Source organism: Dendrobium catenatum, unplaced genomic scaffold (genome assembly GCF_001605985.2).
Source record: "Dendrobium catenatum unplaced genomic scaffold, ASM160598v2 fragScaff_scaffold_338, whole genome shotgun sequence".
NCBI lineage: Eukaryota > Viridiplantae > Streptophyta > Magnoliopsida > Asparagales > Orchidaceae > Dendrobium > Dendrobium catenatum.
Genome location: NW_021318800.1, coordinates 220436 through 240973, shown reverse-complemented (window position 1 = coordinate 240973; position 20538 = coordinate 220436). Strand labels below are relative to the sequence as shown.

The 20538-nt window shown below is 37.2% G+C and overlaps 1 protein-coding gene across 6 annotated transcripts; it reads right to left on the bottom strand.

Moving 5' to 3' along the window:
* Positions 1-9507: 9507 nt before the first annotated feature.
* LOC110100671 (uncharacterized protein At1g51745) lies at positions 9508-20538 on the bottom strand. Of its 6 annotated transcripts, none has more exons than XM_028693706.1 (6): positions 20073-20538; positions 19871-19923; positions 19546-19735; positions 18365-18473; positions 11730-12766; positions 9508-11090 (listed from the first exon to the last, which is right to left on the bottom strand). In XM_028693706.1, the coding sequence occupies exons 3-6, from the start codon at positions 19622-19624 to the stop codon at positions 9931-9933; spliced, it is 2385 nt and encodes a 794-aa protein (XP_028549539.1). In that variant the 5' UTR covers positions 19625-19735; positions 19871-19923; positions 20073-20538; the 3' UTR covers positions 9508-9930. The 6 variants fall into 6 exon arrangements, with proteins under 6 accessions (XP_028549539.1, XP_020683939.1, XP_028549540.1 ...); XM_020828280.2 differs by having other exon boundaries at positions 18365-18566; positions 19639-19735; XM_028693707.1 differs by having other exon boundaries at positions 19871-20538.

Below are 20538 nucleotides of genomic sequence, written 5' to 3'. Positions count from 1 at the left end.
GGGGGGGAGCAAAAGAGAAAGAAGAAGCTCCTCCTCGACCACCACTAGAGTTTCGCTGGACCACCGCCGGACCGTCGCCGGACCACCACTTGAGGCCCTCACCTCCGCCGGACCACTTCCTGAAGTCGTTGCTCCGCCAGACCACCACTTGAGGCCCTCACCTCCGCCGGACGACCGTCTGACGCCGCTGCTCCGCCGGACCACCACTTGAGGCCCTCACCCCCGCCGGACCACCGCCTGACGCCGTTGCTCCGCTGGACCACCACCTGAGGCCCATACTTCTTTCGGACCACCACTTAAGGCCATGTGATCTACTAGGCCACCACCGGAGGCCCAGACTTCCACCAGAACATCACCTGAGGCCCGGACTTCCGCCGGACCACTACTTGAGGCCTTGAGCTCCACTAGGCCACCACTTGATGCCCAGAGTTCTCCCAGAATACTGCCAACCTCCATCACCAAACAATATTCTTTCTGACCTTGGTCTCCTGCAGACAACGGTCCTTCTAACCTCCATCACTAGACAATGGTCTTTCTGACCTTGGTCTCATGCCGACTACGATCCTTTCGACCTCCATCACCAGACAACGGTCTCTCCGGACTCCAAGTTATCGACTATGATCCTGCAGACCAAACAAATGTAACTCCCACCATGTAATGTGCTATATATGATGTATATTTATGACATCAATCCAAGGCCTTCTCCTAAGGAAGGGCCTCAATTGTAATCGACAATAAATACTAGTGGATTCATTCAAATTGGGCCAGACCCCGTGGTTTTTCCCTCTTTTTAAGGGTTTTCCACGTAAAAACTCTGGTGTCTCTTATGAACACTTCACCCTCTCTCTTATCTGATTGTGTGCTGGATCTTCGTACAATGCTAAGACGTTAAATTATATATTTCTCTACCATCGCGAATACTCCATAACACAACAATAATCAGAAGAAAAATGGATTAGATGTTATTTGGGGTGTTAAATATAATCAATAAAAGTATGTCTGTTATATATAATCCAACAAAATTTAATCGGGAACAAATGTCAAGACAAATTATGGTTGAAACTTTCGAAATTAAATTCAGAGTCATTTGAACTCCGATTTCTACAAACTTATAATCGAATTAAACATCTCAAAAAGATGAGACGAACCCAAACACACCTAATTTGATCTAATATGACCCCAAATGAGTCCAAATCAAAGACCTGAAATATATTTATAAGGTTTAAATCATAAATTGAACAACTAAATGATTTCCAAATGTTACATGCTTATAGTCGAATTGAGCGGCTCGACGAGACAAATCCAACTAGCTCAAGATCTCTGAACTCTGATATCATTAAGACACTTAAATACTCGATAAATGTTCTATGATCAAGAGAGTCTATATCAACCGTCCATCCAAAATACTCCCAGCATGCCCTTGCTCTTCTTCTTATTTGCTTGTCATGCCTGTCTCAAAAAATTATAAATGAAGATGGAAAGAAGAGAGGAGAGGAAGAGAATTCTGAGATATCTCTCACCACCAAGCTAAACCTCGACCACTGCCTGGCCACTGATTGTTACCGAACTTTAACCCTTCAGACTATGCTCTTTCTAACCTCTATCGTCTGCTAAGTACGATCATTCCGACCACTATCACCAGACTACAGCCTAATCCGACCTCTATTGCCCACCGACTACGATCCTCTCTAACTACCATCAACTGCCAACTATGGTCCGTCTTACCACTGTCACCAGACTATGGTCCAATCCAACCTTCATTGCCCACTGACTACGATTCCCTCCGACTACTATCACCTTCTGACTATGGTCTAATATGACCTTTATTTCCCTCCAACAATGATCTTTCTGACTTACGTGTGAAACCCTTAAACTTTCAAGTTATTTTTGGAGAAAAAAAATTGTGTTCAGTTAGTCTGTACAAACCTTCTGTACGAACTGAACAAGGTGCATGTTAGTCTATACAAACTGTTTGTACGAACTGAACAAGGTGCAGGTTTGTCTGTACGAACCGTCAGTTCGTTTGTACGAATTGAACAAATTTTTAATATGACCTCTATCGCTATACGAAAAAGGTGAAATTTTGATATGTGCTCAATTATTTCGTATTTGCTATGATGTGATATTTTATGTACAAATGTGATTTAAATGATATCTATTGGGAGTTATAAGGGGTCATAATCCATTGAGATTCTGTCCGTGTCAAGAAAGAGAGGTATAAGGGGTAGAATCCTTTGAGATTATGTTTGGGTTTCAGGAAATGAACTCTGATATGAATAATTCTGATATCTGATATGTTCTGGTACTGTAAGTACAAAGGGAGGCATAAGGGGCCATAATCCTTTGAGATTCTGTCTGTGTCGGAGAAGGGAGACATAAGGGGCTAGAATCCTTTGAGATTATATCTGTGTCAGAGAAAAATTTGAATAACTCTGAAATGTGATTTGAAATTTGACCTGAAATATGGTTTGTATGATTATATGATACGAATTTTATTCATTTCTTCTGTATATGTTATTTGATTCTGTCTGAATATCTGATTTCTATACGATTATTTGAATTCTATCTGAATATTTAATTTTTGTACGATTATCTAAATTTTATCTGATTGTCTGATTTCTATACGATTATCCGAATTCTGTGTTTTTATCTAGATTTCTGATGAATATCTGAATTCTGTACAACTATCTGAATCAGTAAATGAATTGATATGTATTTCTATTTCATGATTTTCAGTTCAGTGAATTCTTTGATCTGCAATAAACTGTTTTTAAATCTTCAGTAAATTATTTTGAAATGAGAGTGTATGAGAATATAGATCAGCTAGTGTGACCTTACTGAACTGTGAGCTCACTGTGGTTTTATTCATGGTTTTTAGGATCGGTGAAAAGGAAGGAAGTTGTGGACTAGCCGCTCAGGATCTGATATGAAGATATAAGTATTTTTGATGCTTTTGATTTGTGTACAGTCATGACTAGTTTACTTTTATATTATGTACCTTCTGTCTGTAGTCAAGTACTATAATGTATATGATTATTTTGATGAATGAAAGAAATATTTTATGGATGAGTTTTTTATATTTGAAAGTTTTTAGTAGCTCTGTACTTATGTGTTGTGAAAGAATATGGGAAGAAAGTCTGAAAAATAATTTCAAAATTAGATCCTGGGGTTCACTTGTCGCAACTCAACACGATAGGATCCGTCCTGGTCGGGTTAGGTTGTGACATACGTCACCCACCAATTACAGCCTTTTTGACCTCCGTCTCCCGCCAACTATTGTCTCTTCCACCACCATCTCCAGACTACGGTCTTTCCAACCGTCGTTGTCCATCGACTACGGTCCTTTCGACCACTGTCATCGACTACGATCTTTTCGACCTCCGTTGCTGACTACGGTCTTTCCAACCTCCATCATCCACTGACTATGGTGCTTATGGCCATCATCACCAAACTACGGTCTTTCTGATCTCCTTCACCCACATACTACATTCTTTCTGACCTTTTTCGCCAACCCGACTATGGTCCTTCCGACCACTATTGTCGACTACAATTTTTCAGACATAAATCCTGACTCAAATTCGATCAAAAAAATTTCATGTTAGGGTCAAACCAGACTTGAAATGGGACTGTTTTGGGTTCAACAAATTAATCCACATCAAAAATTGGGTCGGGTTTGTGTTGACCCATAAACCCTGAAATGACTCGGAATGACCCAAAAAAGGTGTATGTCCGCGTCACTTCGAACCACTGCTGCGGGTCGCATCATATGTGGCGCATCGTGTCATAGCCTACCTCGCATCGCGTCTACCCGCGATGCTGCTACCCACGTCGCATCGTAGCCTGGCACATGTCTCGTCGCATTGAGCCAATCCCACTGTGGCGTCTACCATCATTGGTATCGCGTGTCGTCGCTTCTACTGCCTAAGGGCCACCAGAGTTATGGGATTTGGTAGAATAAATGCACAATTTCTGTCGCTATCGAACCCAAAGCGGAGTTACTGGATTAATTTGACTTACGAGTAGAGAGTCGGGTTGAACCAAACCCGAAGCGGGACAGGTTTGGGTCTGAAAAACTGATCCATTTTCAAAAATGGGTCGGGCTCGAGTTGGGTCAAATAATACCGGGTCAGTTCTAGATTTGACCCGAACCCAACCCATGACCTAATTTTGACAGCCCTAGCTACTCCCATACTATTTATCTATTTATGTGATGGACTTTCATACAAGGTTAGGATGCTAAACTTTATATTTCTCTATCCTCACGAATATTGCAGGATGCAACATCCATAAATCATTTTAAAATTTTATTATGTAATTGTAAACATTTATGCACTTGCAAGTACATAAAATCATGCATAGATGTATAAACATACAAACAAATAAAATATTAAAAATGATTCATTCATCAAAATAATTTAAATAATTTATTATTTAACACATTTATATTACATATTTCAATAATATATATTATTTTAATGTAATTAATAAATTATGCAAGGTTTCTCCTTTATTTTGCTTTGTTTGGGTGGACCTCCTCTACTAATAGATGGAAGACAATTCCCATCCAACAATATTATTTTTTATAGCTTGGAGATGTTTGATTTGCTGTATTTGGAAATGGAATTCGTAGTAAAGACATGTAAAGCTAAGAAGGTTAATTTGACTATATTTCCTTCATATTTGTTAAAAAAAAATAAAATAAAATAATATTGTTGATCATGATTTTATGAGCTTGGTCCATATCTAAGTAATCTCAAACTTCCTCTCAATTGAATGTTGATCATGATTTGAGAAGATCCTCCTCATCTGCTTAATTTTAAAATCCTAATTTGATTAATTCTTTTTATCTTTCAAACTCATTTCTCATGAATCCACTATATGGTAACATCTTCTTTGTTATGGCCTAACATATACCTCATCTAAAGAAGAATTTATGCTAAATGTTTTACATTATTGAAGTGAGAAATTCCTTAAATCCCTTTCAAAAAACATAACATTATGAGGTTAGTAAGCATATAGCATATGATTCTAGCCAACCTAAAACCTCATAATTTTTTCTTGTTAATTGTGTTATTTATCTCTTATTAAATGTTCAATTACATTTGATTTACATAAAAAAAGGGATTAGACTTATCTTGAACATTTGCTTTCAAACATTTGATCTGACAATTGTAACATGCAAGCAAATTTTATAATTCTTCAATAACTCCAAATGGTGCAACGTACCTTAGACTTATCTTTCCTTCCCTGCCAAACTTGTTAATGCCTTTCAAGATTATGATATTTACATATACAAAATCTCACACTTGAAACTCCACAACCCGATGTTTAGCATCAAAATACTATTGTTGTCTGTCTCATACAACTTTACACCAATCTCTAATCAAGCAAATCTTTTCAATAGCATCATCAACCAAAATGGATCCAATCACATATCTTTCTACCACTTATATCCAAAATAATAGTGTCCGAGACTTTCTATCATACAGAGCTTCATAAGAAGTCATACATATATTTGACTGAATATTATTATTATAAGCAAATTCAATAAGAGGAATGTGATCTCCTAACAACCACCAAAATTAAAAACACACAATCTCAAAAGATCTTCTAGTAGCTGTATGGTCTTCTTAGCCAGTCCATTAGTCTGAGAATGAAATGTCGTACTAAAATGTTGTTTAATATATAAACCTCGATTAATGTCCCTCCATAATTTAGAGGTAAACATGTCATATCTATACATATACACATTTGTTTGCAGAATCATATTATCTGATTGGAATGAAATGAGCAGACTTTGTCAGACGATCAACTATAACCCTAACAATATCATATGTATATCTAAACTTGAAAAAACTCATAACAAAATCCACAATCACTTCTTTCCATTTCCACTAAAGAATGAATAACGACTGCAAAAAACATCTCAATCGATGAAGCTCTGCCTTCACTAGCTAACATACTTGACATTTTGAAATAAACTCTACCACATTCTTCTTCAATCCAGGCCACAATAACATATCTTTCAAATTACTATACATTTTGCCGCTTCTTGGGTGAATAATATAGTCTGAATAATGATCATTGTGCAGAATCTCCAACCTGAAATCTTTAGATATAGGAATCCACAATCTATTCTTAAAGAATATAATACCAAAATTAAACACTTATAGTTCATATTTGATCTGATCAATCAACTTCAAATATTATGCATTTGATTTCTGAGATTCCTAAATATTTTCTTACAAAAAAGGTTGAATAATCACCTCAGTTAATATATCAAAATTAAGATCAACAGAAGAAATCACTTCTAATTGAAGATTTTCCATATCCTGTATCAAATACTCATCAAATGTAAGTTGAATACAAGATAATTCAAAAGATTTTCTGCTCAGAGCATCTACCACCACATTAATCTTACCAAGTTAATCAACTCAAGTCATCGCATCTAATCAAAACAAGGTCTGAGGAGAGGTTGATAAGCTATACGCTCATACAGCCCACATTACTCTCTACTTCTCCATCTCTCTTGCAACAGCACATACTCAATTTATCAGATTTAATCTCAGTCGATGAACTAAAACTATCAACTGCATGCAGACCATTCAAACACAAACTACCCATGTGGTGAAATCAGCTCTTGTTAACTTTTCTCATCTATATATGTGTACTCGTCTAATTGTTTTCATGAAACTTTTAGTTTTATTAGAATACAGTGAGTACACATTACAATCTTCTTCTCTATTTTCCTCTGTATTCGTCTACTCTGCTTTCTAACAATTCTTACAGGAAATGAGAATTTCAGCAAGACGCTTCTTCTCTCAGAGGTCACATACATAATCTTAGGACTGTCAAAATTGGGTCACAGGTCGGGTTCAGGTCCAATATAGAATTGACCGGCACACTTCAACCCGACCCGTTTTTACAAACGGGTCGATTTTTCGGATCCGAATCCGACCCGCCAAGTGAGTCACCTTCATTGATGTTCGACTTCACACCTTGGACAGCATTCCCTTATGGTCGGATCGTAAGTTACAACATTTTGATCAGAAGCAATGACGACGAGTTCGCTCGCTGTGAAGGTCGTTGCTGTTCGACTTCGCTCCTTGGACACGTTCCCTTCTAGTCGGATAGTAAGTTACAATACTTTGATTGGAAGCAACGACTGGAGTTTGCTTGCTGTGAAGAGCTTTCTCCGTTTCATTCGCTTCTTCGGCCAAATCTCTTAAATACGTCGATCCAGGTCAAAACAGAGTTATTCTCATATTTTCGGGTCAATCCGAACCCGACCCTAATTTCTAAACAAGTCGAAAATCATACCCGAACCCAACCCGTTTCAGGTTCGGGATAACCTGAACCCAAAATTTATGTTCCGGATTCGAGCTAGATTTTCGGTCCGTATCAAATATTAACACCCCTCCATAATCTTAAGTTTTATTTGAGACAACTTTTATATTGCTTCTTAAATATTTTTTTGGAACAAATATTTTTTCAATCAAAATTTAGTTCACTAAAAAGCTATTTCAAAAAACAGTAAAAAACTATCTTAAATAAAATCTTAATCATATATTGTAGAGAGAATATTACTATGAATCGGGAACATAAAATTCAAGTCACAATGGAAATAATCAAACCCTATACTCTAGGCCCGGCCTCAAATAGCCATCCCACTCAACATGAAAATCTAAAGTACTCTTCATGTTTGAATTTATTTATTTCATTATTTAGTAATTCATGTGGTTTACGCCCAGATTGACGCACCGAAAAGGAAAGCTTACTCCATATCTTATACTTGTAATCTTGTGATATGTAAATAAGCTTTCCTGCAGAGCCCTGCATTGGGTGCTCATACCCACACCCACCCACACCCGCCCATACCTAGTCGGCATGGGTGGGTATGGGTACACCATGACCTTGTGGGTGGGTATGGGTGGGTACTCAACATCAACGGACAAACTAATTTACATTACTAATTATCACATGCATGCAGTATATTACAGTAATCCTTACTATGCAGTGCGCAACACTGAACCGCATCATGACCACGATAAATTTTTATATGTGGCTTGAAACTTTGCTGTCATAGAAAATGGCAAAAAACTCAAGGCCATTAATCCGTGGCAGACTGCATTCAAGAAGCGTGAAAAGTGAGTGGGTGTGGGTGGGTATGACATCCCGAAAGTCACCATAGGTGGGCATGGGTGGGCAAAGCCCGCTGGCGCAGAGCGTGGGTACCCAATAGATACCCAACCAGGACCCGGTGTAGGGCTCTGCTTTCCTTCTAAGAAGCCGCTTTATTATACTAGAACTGGAGATTGATCATATTAAACAATAGAATCAAGTGGGGAAATTTCCCAAACGTAGATGCAAACTGAGTGAGCAGGGTTCTTTCCTCTCACCCAATCCTCCATGCAATCTGTGGGATATAATATGAAAATAATAAAGTGATGCATCTCTTGAACGATGGATAGATCATCAACAATCTAAAGAAAAAATATCAGAAATTCTTACAGCTAAGGAACTTTGTTTTGCAGAGTAATTAGTACTCGCAAAACATCTATGGCGCTTTAAGAATTCAAAATTAATTTAAAAAATTGTAAATTACCGTGCAGGAGGAAAAAAATGCTGACCAAAGGGTAAAGAAAGGCTCATTCAGGCTTGATATTTTTGCATGATCAGAGGTCCAGCGGATTGAAGAAACCATGATGTCTTAGGCTTCATTCGGAACGGATTTCTTACTGCTTTCTAAAGCAGCTTTTAGTTCAAAAATAAAAAAAATTATTAAAAAAAAAACTGCTTTAGAAAACAGTTAAAAAGCCGTCCCAAAAGAAGACTTATTGTTTCTTAAAATAGCTTTTTAATTCAAAATTTTTAATTTTAGTAATAGAAAGCTGCTTTAAAAAATGGTAAGAAAGTATCCCTTCATTTGAGACAGCTTTTTTATTACTTCTTAAAGCTGCTTTCTAGTACAAAAATAAAAATTTTTATACAAAAAAAAATCACTTTAAAAAACAGTAAGAAAACCGTCCCAAACAAAGCCTTAGGTTTCGTTTGGGACGGCTTTCTTTCTGCTTCTTAAAGCAGCTTCATAGTATAAAAATTAAAAAATTTGTACTAGGAAGCTGCTTTAAGAAAGAACAAGAAAGCCGTTCCAAACGAAGCCTTAGGCTTCGTTTGGGACGGCTTTTTTATTGCTTTCTAAAACGGAGTTTTAGTACAATTTTTTTTAATTTTGCACTAAAACTCCGTTTTAGAAAGCAATAAAAAAGCCGTCCCAAACAAAGCCTTAATCTCTACACAATTATGATGCACACAACAGGAAATGTAGATGCCAATGAATTAGGATAACACCTCACAAAATTAATAGCATTAAACTAAAAAATGTATTTCTTGAATGGATATAACAATGCAAAATTAAGCGATGATAAACAGTTACTGCACACCATTATGAACAGATTAACCGTACAGCTTTCTAAGAAACAAGCAGATAAAAACAAACAAATTGGCTGGAAGCAAAGAACAATATATTGACATTTTTGTATATGCACAAAATTACCACTCCTTTGACACTTGCAGAATGAAACGTTGAAGCCAATAACAAAAAGGTCAAAGGACATGAATTCATACCAAGAACAGGAAAGCTAAAGAGCATAAACAATATTTTCTACTAATACTATGTCAAAAATGAAGCACATTAGCCCTAAATGTTGTTACATAGCCGTAAGGGCCAAAGCAGAAGAGTTACTTCAAGCTGATCAGTTGACAAAACCAACTAAAGATTATCTACCACTACAGTTGGATGCATACTATTATGAACAAGAACTTCTATGCTTTACACCATAGGCCGTTCTGCAATGTTAGGAAAAACCTTCTAGTTCAAAATCTACGACTTCTATGTCCAGGGAGGATATGAGAAACATCACAAGATATTCACTTAGCTGGTTGTGACGAACAGCCCAGTGCTTCATGCAGCCGGCCAAAAACAACTCTGAGTGGTATGCAGCAGACAAACAATGGCTCCACCTTTTCCACAATTATTTCTCTGACATTGTCCTTGCTGTTGAGATCAACGGTAATGGAGGATAACCTACGAATCTTTCTAGGAGAAAAGCCAGATCTCCTTCCACAAAGAGGTTTCCTTTTCAACAAAGAAGAGTTCTTACATGAAAGATTCCTTCCCACAAGAGATCTCCTTTCCAACAAAGGAGAGTTCGTACATGAAAGATGAGATGTTTCATGAACACTCAGTTCTGACTTTTTCAGGTCATTAAGCTTTTCGCTCAGTTTACAAATTATATTAACCCTGTTTCTGAGAAAATTAATGCTACTATTCAGCAAAGCAGCGCTGGAGCCATCACCTAAAATTTCAACAGCGATAGCATGACCTACAATGGCTTTACCATCCAATTTACTAACAAGAGAAACTAGAGGTGCTCGCTGACCATGATAGTTAGCTTGCACCTTCAACTCAACCTCATATAGGGACGCCACACTGGCACTGTTGGATAGTTCCAGTACTGCACATCGAGGGGAAATGGAGACAAGACTCTGCTCACGTTTATCAGAATCTTGCACTTGCATGGTGGAGGTGAAGACCTCTCTTAAAGCTCCCTTTAGTTGAGCACTAGAGGTTGAGTAGCTACACTGTAGATTGTTGCCGGACTGCAAAGACTTGTATATGCATGGGAAATCGTTTGCTGTGGCACTTGAAGCCAGTATGGTCTGAGCTTCATGGAAATTACTTAGTTCTGTAAGAGATCCACTTCTGACTGATTGATCACTGATATCAGAGGTCAATGAGCCATCACAAGCATTTTCAGCTTCATCATCAGAACTTACTGAATTTAGATTCATGTTTAAACTTGAATATTTAGAATGTCCCCTTACTTTGGAATTGAGGCCGATGTTGTTCTTCTTTAATCTCTGGGCGATATGATTAGCAGGAGATACAGAATTTGTAGAGGAAGCCTCAACAAGTCCTTCACCAGCTTTTGAAACCATACAAACTTGAACGGAATGGACAGAGAGCTTTTCTGATAAATAGGAGTGATTTTTTCTTGATGCACGAGTCTTGCAGATGGGCAGGACACCTGGGCAGATAAAGATGAGAAAAATGATGCATCTCGTTATGGAGACAAAAGTAGGATCTAAGAAAAAAAAAGGGCATTAAATAAGCACAGCTTGAAGATTGGAGCAAAAAGGGTACAAGACCGAATACATAAATAGATTACTGAACACATGAATAATTTTGCATGCAGACTTGGTGCAGACCAGTGTAGTTTATAGAATCTAAACCTCAACAATAAGCTTCCTAGTTAATGCTCCTCAGTTATTTCTTCGAAATTATTCCGGAACAACTTCAATTACACCGCTCAAAAGGAGGCTTAGGCTTCGTTTGGGACGGCTTTCTTACCGCTTCTTAAAACAATTTTTTAGTACAAAAATATTTTTTCTACTAGAAAGCTGCTTCAAAAAGCAGTAAGAAAGCCGTCCCAAACGAAGCCTTAAAGAATCCTTCTAACAGCTAAACATAATGAAAACTTAATGTCAGAAGTGGCAAGATTGGCATAGATGTGAGCACTCAGATTTGTTTCAACAGAAAAACATAATGTTATTCATACCAATATCTGAATATTTCTCAAGAAAAACATAAACCCAAAAACAGTTGGCTTTTTAACATATAATTAAAAGAAATACAAAGAATATAATGGATAATGGTCAAAACATACCTTCCACATTTCTTTCCCCAATAAGAATAGGAACGTTGACCAAGCCATTCGAAAGGTTATTATCATCAGCATCATCCCTCACCACAGAGGGAGGATTTAAATCATAAACTGCAGTGCCATTTTTTTCTTGAGCATGTAGTGAGGTTCTTTCGTATGAACTTTCTGAGCAGTCAAGACTACTAGTATCCATTAATGAGAATTTTTTCTTCTTTGAAGAAGATTTTAGATCATTTAGACGTTTCATGGTGATTCCATAAGAAGGTAAATCTCCAGTAATAACACTGTCCTGATAGATTAATGGAACATTTACCTTAACACTGTCCGAACCCACCCAAATTTTAGTTAGTCGCCGCCGCCGGCGATTTCTCCGCTTTAAGTTCTGACATACATGAAATAACCGGGTAGTTTTAGACGATAAACAAGAATTTTTAAAGCTGCTTCTATGGCTAATACTAGATGAATTGTTATCAAAGTCCGGTTCATTTTGTGAAGCACGCCCAGATGAGCCTTTGGCACAGGTTTCTTTCATGCTAGCACGCACATTAGGCTTCCCTGTTGATACCATCCCCAAACTTAGGTCCTGGAGATCTTTCATTCTCCTTATTCCTTCATCGCCATCATCTTCAGAATCATTTGGATTTTTCCGTCTCTTTTTATGTACGGCACTGTTCAATGGTTGCTCAGATCGTTCAAATAATGCAACAGAGTGAGAGAGTTCATGAGTATAGATTTCTTTGGGTTTGCCAGATTTCCTTGCAGTAAAAACAATTTCCCTCCTATTCTTGAACATTATTTTTTTCTGTTTAAGCGAATCTTCAGCGATACAACTGACCTTGCTGCTATTCCCACTGGTTAAATGGCATTTTTCAAGCTCAAGTGCATGAAGAATAGCATCTACTCTGCGAGCATACTTCCCTGAATCAGCTGTTCTCCTGTTTGAGCGAATAGCAGAAGCTTTAGCCCTCGCAATACAGTCATCGTACTCCCCACAGCGAAATGCTTTAATACGCTTAGACTTCTCCAAATTATACCAGTCCCTGAAGGTAAGCAACAAGAATAAATACATAAAGACAGCAAGGCTAAACAAATACTCAGCATAATATCCATAAATTATGATGGAATCATCACAACAGTGAAATTTCATACTTGTAAACCAGCATAAAGTTAGCAACTGGCTCAGCAAGTCAAACATTCACAGTAAACTTGCTCGCTAAACCATGCCGGTCACCATAATAGCAACTCCTTTATTAGCCACAAAGAAAACTTCAGTATGAAGTTAATTCTAAAACATCGTTGAGAGACTTCCTTTTGTAGCATTATTTTACAATTTTAAATACAAAAAAAAAATAAAAACTACTTTTGTAAAATGCTCGTTCATATACTTCAACATGCATTTTTTACTTTCACCACAGAAGTTTCATCTTCTATGCATCTACCAACTCCAACAAGCTCTACTAGCCCCCAGGCCCCATCCATCACTATTTACATGTGAGAAACGGCCTAAATATGATACTAAAATCTCAAAGAGTTAACGAGAATTCATGAAAAAAAGAAAAACATAAAGGTTTATATCACCAAATCACCGGCTGTGAAATTCTACAAGAACTAAATGCAAGAAAAAATAATTAATGTGCAAAATGCGTAAATACATTTTATGCAATAAAGATATTTGCTTAAAGATAAAAGAATGGCATTTATCAAAATTAGCATCCTTATTGAGCCAAGACCTGGATATCAAATCCATTTTAACAACATTTGCATCTAGCTGGACTGTATTCGGATAATGAAAACAGCGGAAAACCAAGCAGCCAAAGAAGTGAGCAAGTCAATCAAATATACGTATATGCATATGTGGTTAAAATCCATTCAAACATTTACAATAATGGAACGAAAGCTAACAGGCTATTTGGGTTGTTCTGATCAGATGTAACGCAGTCCTAGCAATAAACGTTGTTGTTTGTCCGGCCAAATCCTGAGATTGCAAACAATGAACAATCTAGAAACCACTGGAACACAACAAGTTCTACAAACAATCTGTTATGCTTCTTGATTGAATCAAGAAAGATAGGACACCTTTGGAGTAGGTATAGACTCCTAGAGGAAGAAGACGAGAAAAAGAGAAGAAGAGGGAGAGAAAAACTAGAATTTCATTTCCGTGCCTATAATTACAACAAGGGGATTTATTTATAGGCTTTACAAGTGAAAAGAAAAAAGGGTCAGCTATCTAAAATAATAATAAACTAGTATACAAAAATACCCCCGATGTTATAGGTTTATTTCTAATGAAACCATAAGTTTGTTCGGTCCTTAAGCTATTTACTAGACCAGGTGTACACTATAAACTTTGATTGTTGACTTGAGCTTGTTCTTCAGATTTGTGGATCCAATCTTCTCCTTATTTTTTATTATTTTTGTATTGTATTTGTATCCAGAGAACACTCCCATCCCCATTAAAACTAACCTTGTCCTCAAGCTCTTAGGGATGGAAAAAAATATGAGTTGAAAAATTCTCCAATGTGGCATTATCTGGAGTAGAAAGTGTCCATTGTAAAAGAACATATTTAAGAGGTTGTCCATGTATTTCGATAATATGGGTAGTCAGTATAGAATGAGGTAAGCTTAATGGTTGGTTGTAGGGCTAAGAAGAGACATAGGTGTAATCGTAGTGGGAGGTGTACCAAAAAAAGGATTGATGACAGAGATATGGAAGACTAGATGAATCTTACTATACGGAGGAAAGAGTTAATTGATATGACACTATACTGACAACGGATTAAAACTAAAAGGAGTCGAAATAACGTTTGAATATTTGGAGCGGGTATGATTAACTACAAAATTTTGATGAAAATGTTGTAATTTAACCAAAACCCACCTACTGATAATTGTAAGTTATGTCAATGATAATCAACCATTAATTTCATTCTATGTTGGACTTGCTACATGTTAGTGTGGAGGGTATGTAAAAGAGTCTCGCGGCTGGTTAGTAATGAATATATAGTATGCATGTTTGATGTGCCATTAACATAGGAAGGTATTGAGGTAGATAAACATCCATAAAAGGATTGATATGGAGATGACATTTTAATGACAATGTGAAAAGAATTATTATAAGAGAGTTAGGCCTAGCATAGAAAAATAGACCATAATTTGGGTGTGTTGGTAGTGTAGGCGCGAAGGTATTGTTCCAAACATATAGTTAGGACATCTGTTTGGCCATTTGTTTCTGGATGATACATAGTGCTACAGTAAAGAGTTGAGCCACTTAGAGTAAAAAGATGATGTCAAAATTTACTTACAAAAACTATCTTTATTTGGGAAAGTAGATTTTGAGAAACTGTGCAAACGGACAACCACATTGGCAAAGAGAGTGGTAACTTGGAAGGCTGAATATGTAGTGGGCAAGGGACCAAAATGGGCATATTTGAAGAGACGATCAATAACAATCAAAATGGTAATGTAACCTCTAGAATTTGGTAGACTCGTTATGAAATTCATGGACAAATCCAAACTTGATAAGGTATTGAAAGAGGAGAGGCCAGTCGGAGCCATGCTCGAGGACTTGATTTCTTGACAAATGCAACACTAACAAACAAATTTAGCAACGACTTCCCAGCATAAATTTGCAATAAAGTGTTTGATGGTTTTAAATGTATCATTATAACCTGCAAAAGGGGTGGAATGAAATTCAGTAAGTAAAATGTTTTTAAGGGCAAAATATTTACTAATTTAAATACAATTTTTATAATATAAAAGACTGTTCCTTGATATGGTAATCTACTTGGAGATTACCCTTTTTGCTAATTGCAAAGTAATTTGAAGTATCTATGAGGACATGAGAGATTCTTGTTTTAATTGTTGAAAAAAAGAGAAAGAAAAAAGTGTAATTAATGAAAACAATGAAGTAAGAGAAGAGGCAGAAAACTCCCTGGGATCAGCTATACGATATGAGATAAGGAGTCGGCGACATTATTAGATTTATCGGGCTTATATTCAATGATGAAATAGAAACCTAAAAGCTTATGAAAGTAAAATTGTTGATCGGGGGCTTGTAAAATTTGATTTTGTAGTTCCTTGAGGCTTTTATGGTTAGTACGGATGATAAATTAACTACCCAAGAGATATTGGCATCATTTGCAAACAACCTCAATAATGACGTAGAGTTCTTTAGATAAGTAGAGGATTGAAACAAGCATGGGCCCAATTTCTTACTAAAGAAAGAATTGAATTATTGTTTTGCAATAAAATTATACCAATAACGGTGTTAAAGGCATTTGTTTCTAATATAACGTGTTTGTTGATATTAGGTAGAGCTAACACAGGCAGAAGTCATGATCAATTTTAAAATTTGGAAAACAGTGGAGATAGTCGTGTCCCATTTAAAAGCATCTTGTTTAACAAGATTGGTTATTGGAGAAGCAATGGAGGCATGAAAATAAAATGACGGTAGTAACCGGTTAACCCTACAAAAGATCTTAAATGTCTTAAGGAAGATGGAATAGGCCAGTTAAGCATGACTTCAATTTTTTTTTTGGATCAGCTTTAACATTACCAGTGATGACAATACTACCAAAATATTCAATTGAAGTTTTAAAAAATTGACATTTTGTTAGTTTTAAAAAAGGATTATGATAATCTGGGCATTGAAAACCCAATTGGATATGATCAACATGAAAAGATAGGGTAGAACTATATACGAGAATATCATCAAAGAAAATTATAACGACCCTGCCAAGCTAAGAACGTAAGACCAAAAGACATTACAATCATGTGTGCGGAAAGCTATTTTATGGATGTATTTTGGGTGCATTTGAACTTGATGATATCTAGAACGGAGGTCAAGCTTAGAAAAGACGATTGGACCATGTAATTCGCCCAATAAATCGTCCATTGCAAAAATTGGAAATTTATCTTTAATAGTTAGGGAATTAAGTGCGCAATAGTCAATGCAAAAATGCTAAGTACCATCATGCTTTTTCACCAAGGGAACAAGATTGGAGAAAGGAATATGAGGTTGAATAATAATACCTTATTGTAAAATTTCTTTAACTAATTATAAAATTGCATCCTTGTGAAAGTGAAGATATTATTAAGGATGAATATTGACCGGTTTGGAGAGTGGAGGAATGTTTATACGGTGATCAATAGGACATGGAGGTGATAAGCCTTACGGAATGTAAAATAAATGTATAAATTGTATCAATAGATTAGCAATAAAATCATGTAGAGACTTAGTGATGGTATGTAAGTTATTCATCAAGAGTTTTGGAAGGCTGACTGCCATTAAATAGTATATGAGAATGAAAGATATATATATAATGTATGTAGATGTAATATCATTTTTTTATCAAGCAAAATAATCAATTAAGAAAATTTTCATGGTACTAGAGCTAATTCTCTAAACCCTAATCCCGTCAAGCAGCCTATCTCTAGCAGATTCTTCTTCGCAATACGTAATAGCCTCATCACAAACACCTAGCATCACGGCAGCAGAATCAAAAAGCAATTCATAAATTCCAAACCTTGGTGGTAGTGATTCTTCTCCTATTCTTATCACAGGACATAAATTAAATGGTCATAATTATTTGCAATGGTCACAATATGTGTTTTTGTTCGTTTGTGGTAAGGGAAAGGATGAGTATCTCTCGGGAGCAGCAACCATGCCAGAGACTACAAATCCGGGTTTTAGTAAAAGATTGAAAATAGTATGATCATATCATGGCTTATCAATTCCATGAATAATAGCATAGGTGAAAAATTCTTTTCTTTGGGACTGCAAAAGAATATGGGAAGCAACCAAATAGATTTACTCCAGATCTAAAAATACTTCAGAGTTGTTTCAGGACAGTATTTCATGACTTCTACCAAGGATAGGAGTATGCTACTCAGTATTACAACATACTCACATGGCATTGGCAACAACTTGATTTATTTGAAACTCACTTATGGACATGTCCAGAAGATGCAGTAATGTATACGCAGATTATAGAACAAAAAATGTTGTTCAAATTTTTCCTAGGACTTAACAAAGAGTTGGATGATGTTCAAGGTAGAATCATGGGCATTAAACCACTACCAAATCTTAGGGAGGCATTCTTTGAGGTTTAGGCGTGAAGAAAGTGGGAAGAAAGTGATGATGGGAACTAAGGAATGACCGGCATCAACGTTGAATGCATTTGACCTAGTTGTCCGATCATCTAACAATAATGGTGGAGATCGTCAGAAATAGGAATGGCCTTTGTGTGATTATAAAAAAACCAAACGTTCCAAACAAACTTTAGCAAGCTGGATTCAGATTCTATTTCCAAAGCATTGAAGAAAAACAAAACAATGAGACTAATCGCATTAAAACACAACACTAGTCATGAATCACTTCAAAAAGCTCCAAAAGCACCATCAGAAGGCACTGTACAGATCAGAGGTAGCTCAACTTTGACAGGCTTTTTACATGCATCATCATCTTACCAAATCAAAGCCATCTACATTTGTTTTCCACTTTTCTTTAAAAAACAAACTGGTTTTCATGCAATTAAATTTCATAGATCGAATGATGCAAATTCTAACATGTGGGGTACAACTAAAAACAAGGATTCAAGAATCCTACAGAAAAGACATTAATTAGCAGAAATTGTACTCACACAGTCCCCTCCTCTCTTCCAAGCAGCTTGACGGGTGTTCCGGCCTTCTTGGTGCGCAAGCACTTGGCCAGTTCATCAACGCACAGTATTCGTCCAGGCCACCATGAACCATTCCGCCGGCGGACCCATACGAGGCCTCCAGCTGAAGCATTCATCCCCTTCAAATCATCTTCTTGTAAACTCTCCATCTCTAAAATGCAATCTTCAAAAAGCAGCTGCCAGGGATGCAACCAAATAGATTTACTTCAGCTCTAAAAATACTTCAAAGTTGTTTCAGGACAATATTTTATGACTTCTACCAAGGATAGGAGTATGCTACTCGGTATTACAACACACTCACATGGCATTGGCAACAACTTGATTTATTTGAAACTCACTTATGGACATGTCCAGAAGATGCAATAATGTACATGCAGATTGTGGAACAAAAAATGTTGTTCAAATTTTTCCTAGGACTTAACAGAGAATTGGATGATGTTCGAGGTAGAATCATGGGCATTAAACCACTACCAAATCTTAAGGAGGCATTCTTAGAGGTTTAGGCGCGAAGAAAGTGGGAAGAAAGTGATGATGAGATCTAAGGAACAACCGGTATCAATGTTGAATGCATTTGACCTACTTGTCCGATCATCTAACAATAATGGTGGAGATCGTCAGAAATAGGAAAGGCCTTGGTGTGATTATAAAAAAATCTAACATTCCAAACAAACTTTAGCAAGCTGGATTCAGATTCTATTTCCAAAGCATTGAAGAAAAACAAAACAATGAGACCAATCGCATTAAAACACAACACTAGTCATGAATCACTTCAAAAAGCTCCAAAAGCACCATCAGAAGGCACTGTACAGATCAGAGGTAGCTCAACTATGACAGGCTTTTTACATGCATCATCATCTTACCAAATCAAAGCCATCTACATTTGTTTTCCACTTTTCTTTAAAAAACAAACTGGTCTTCATGCAATTAAATTTCATAGATCGAATGATGCAAATACTAACATGTGAGGTACAACTAAAAACAAGGATTCAAGAATCCTACGGAAAAGACATTAATTAGCAGAAATTGTACTCACACAGTCCCCTCCTCTCTTCCAAGCAGCTTGACGGGTGTCCCGGCCTTCTTGGTGCGCAAGCACTTAGCCAGTTCATCAACGCACAGTATTCGTCCAGGCCACCATGAACCATTCCGCCGGCGGACCCATACGAGGCCTCCAGCTGAAGCATTCATCCCCTTCAAATCATCTTCTTGTAAACTCTCCATCTCTAAAATGCAATCTTCAAAAAGCAGCTGCCATAACTAACACGGATCACCGCATTCCAGTTCCAGAAAAATGCTAGCTCTCCATTACAAGAACATAGCGAAACCCACTATCTGGAAAGTCAAGAGCCAAGCGCTTACAATAAACATAAAAAACATAGATTCCAATGGACATTCTTTTCTACAAACACTTCAACGCAGGAAATGATAGAACACCTCAACCCTAGGTCCCAAAACATGGGTTAATACCTCATCCAATGCGGCACAAATCTCTTCACGAATACAACGCAACTCCAGACCTTCTGAAAAAATAGAAAAGCGGAAACCGTTTTCCTACCGTAAATCCGAAGTACAGTTGAAAACAGAGGAAAACGCAATGCAAATCTATTTCAAAAAAAGACAAAAAAGTAGGCCTAGGGTCGCAGGATCTAGAGAGGCGTAGAATACAAACCGGAAACCACAACAGTGAACGATGGATAAAAGAAGAACTTCGGATCCGAAGAAAAAACTCCATGTCGTCCTGTAGACAGATCTAAACGGAGCATAAATGGTATTTGTTTGATCACTATTTCAGCATTCCCTGCTGTCTGGCAGCTCGGTTTCTGATGGGACAAGCTTCCTTTATCTTCCTCACTCACCCATGAGGCATATCTGCCTGAAAATAGCCGGAGGAAGCGAGCTTCACCTCCAATAGTGAGCGAAACAAGTCGCGGTATCGAGCGAGCAAGCCTGCCCGAGGGAGCAAGCCTGAGTGCGTCTGCGGCAGAAAGATGGTAATTGGTGGGGGCAGGCATTTACCAGAAAGAAGTTGGAACTCGAGAAATGGCACAGACCATGCCGCCATGGCTACTGGCCCGTGGTGTGTAGCTTTGGGTGTGAACCGGTTTACCAGATTTAAGCCACCGAGAGAGTGTGAG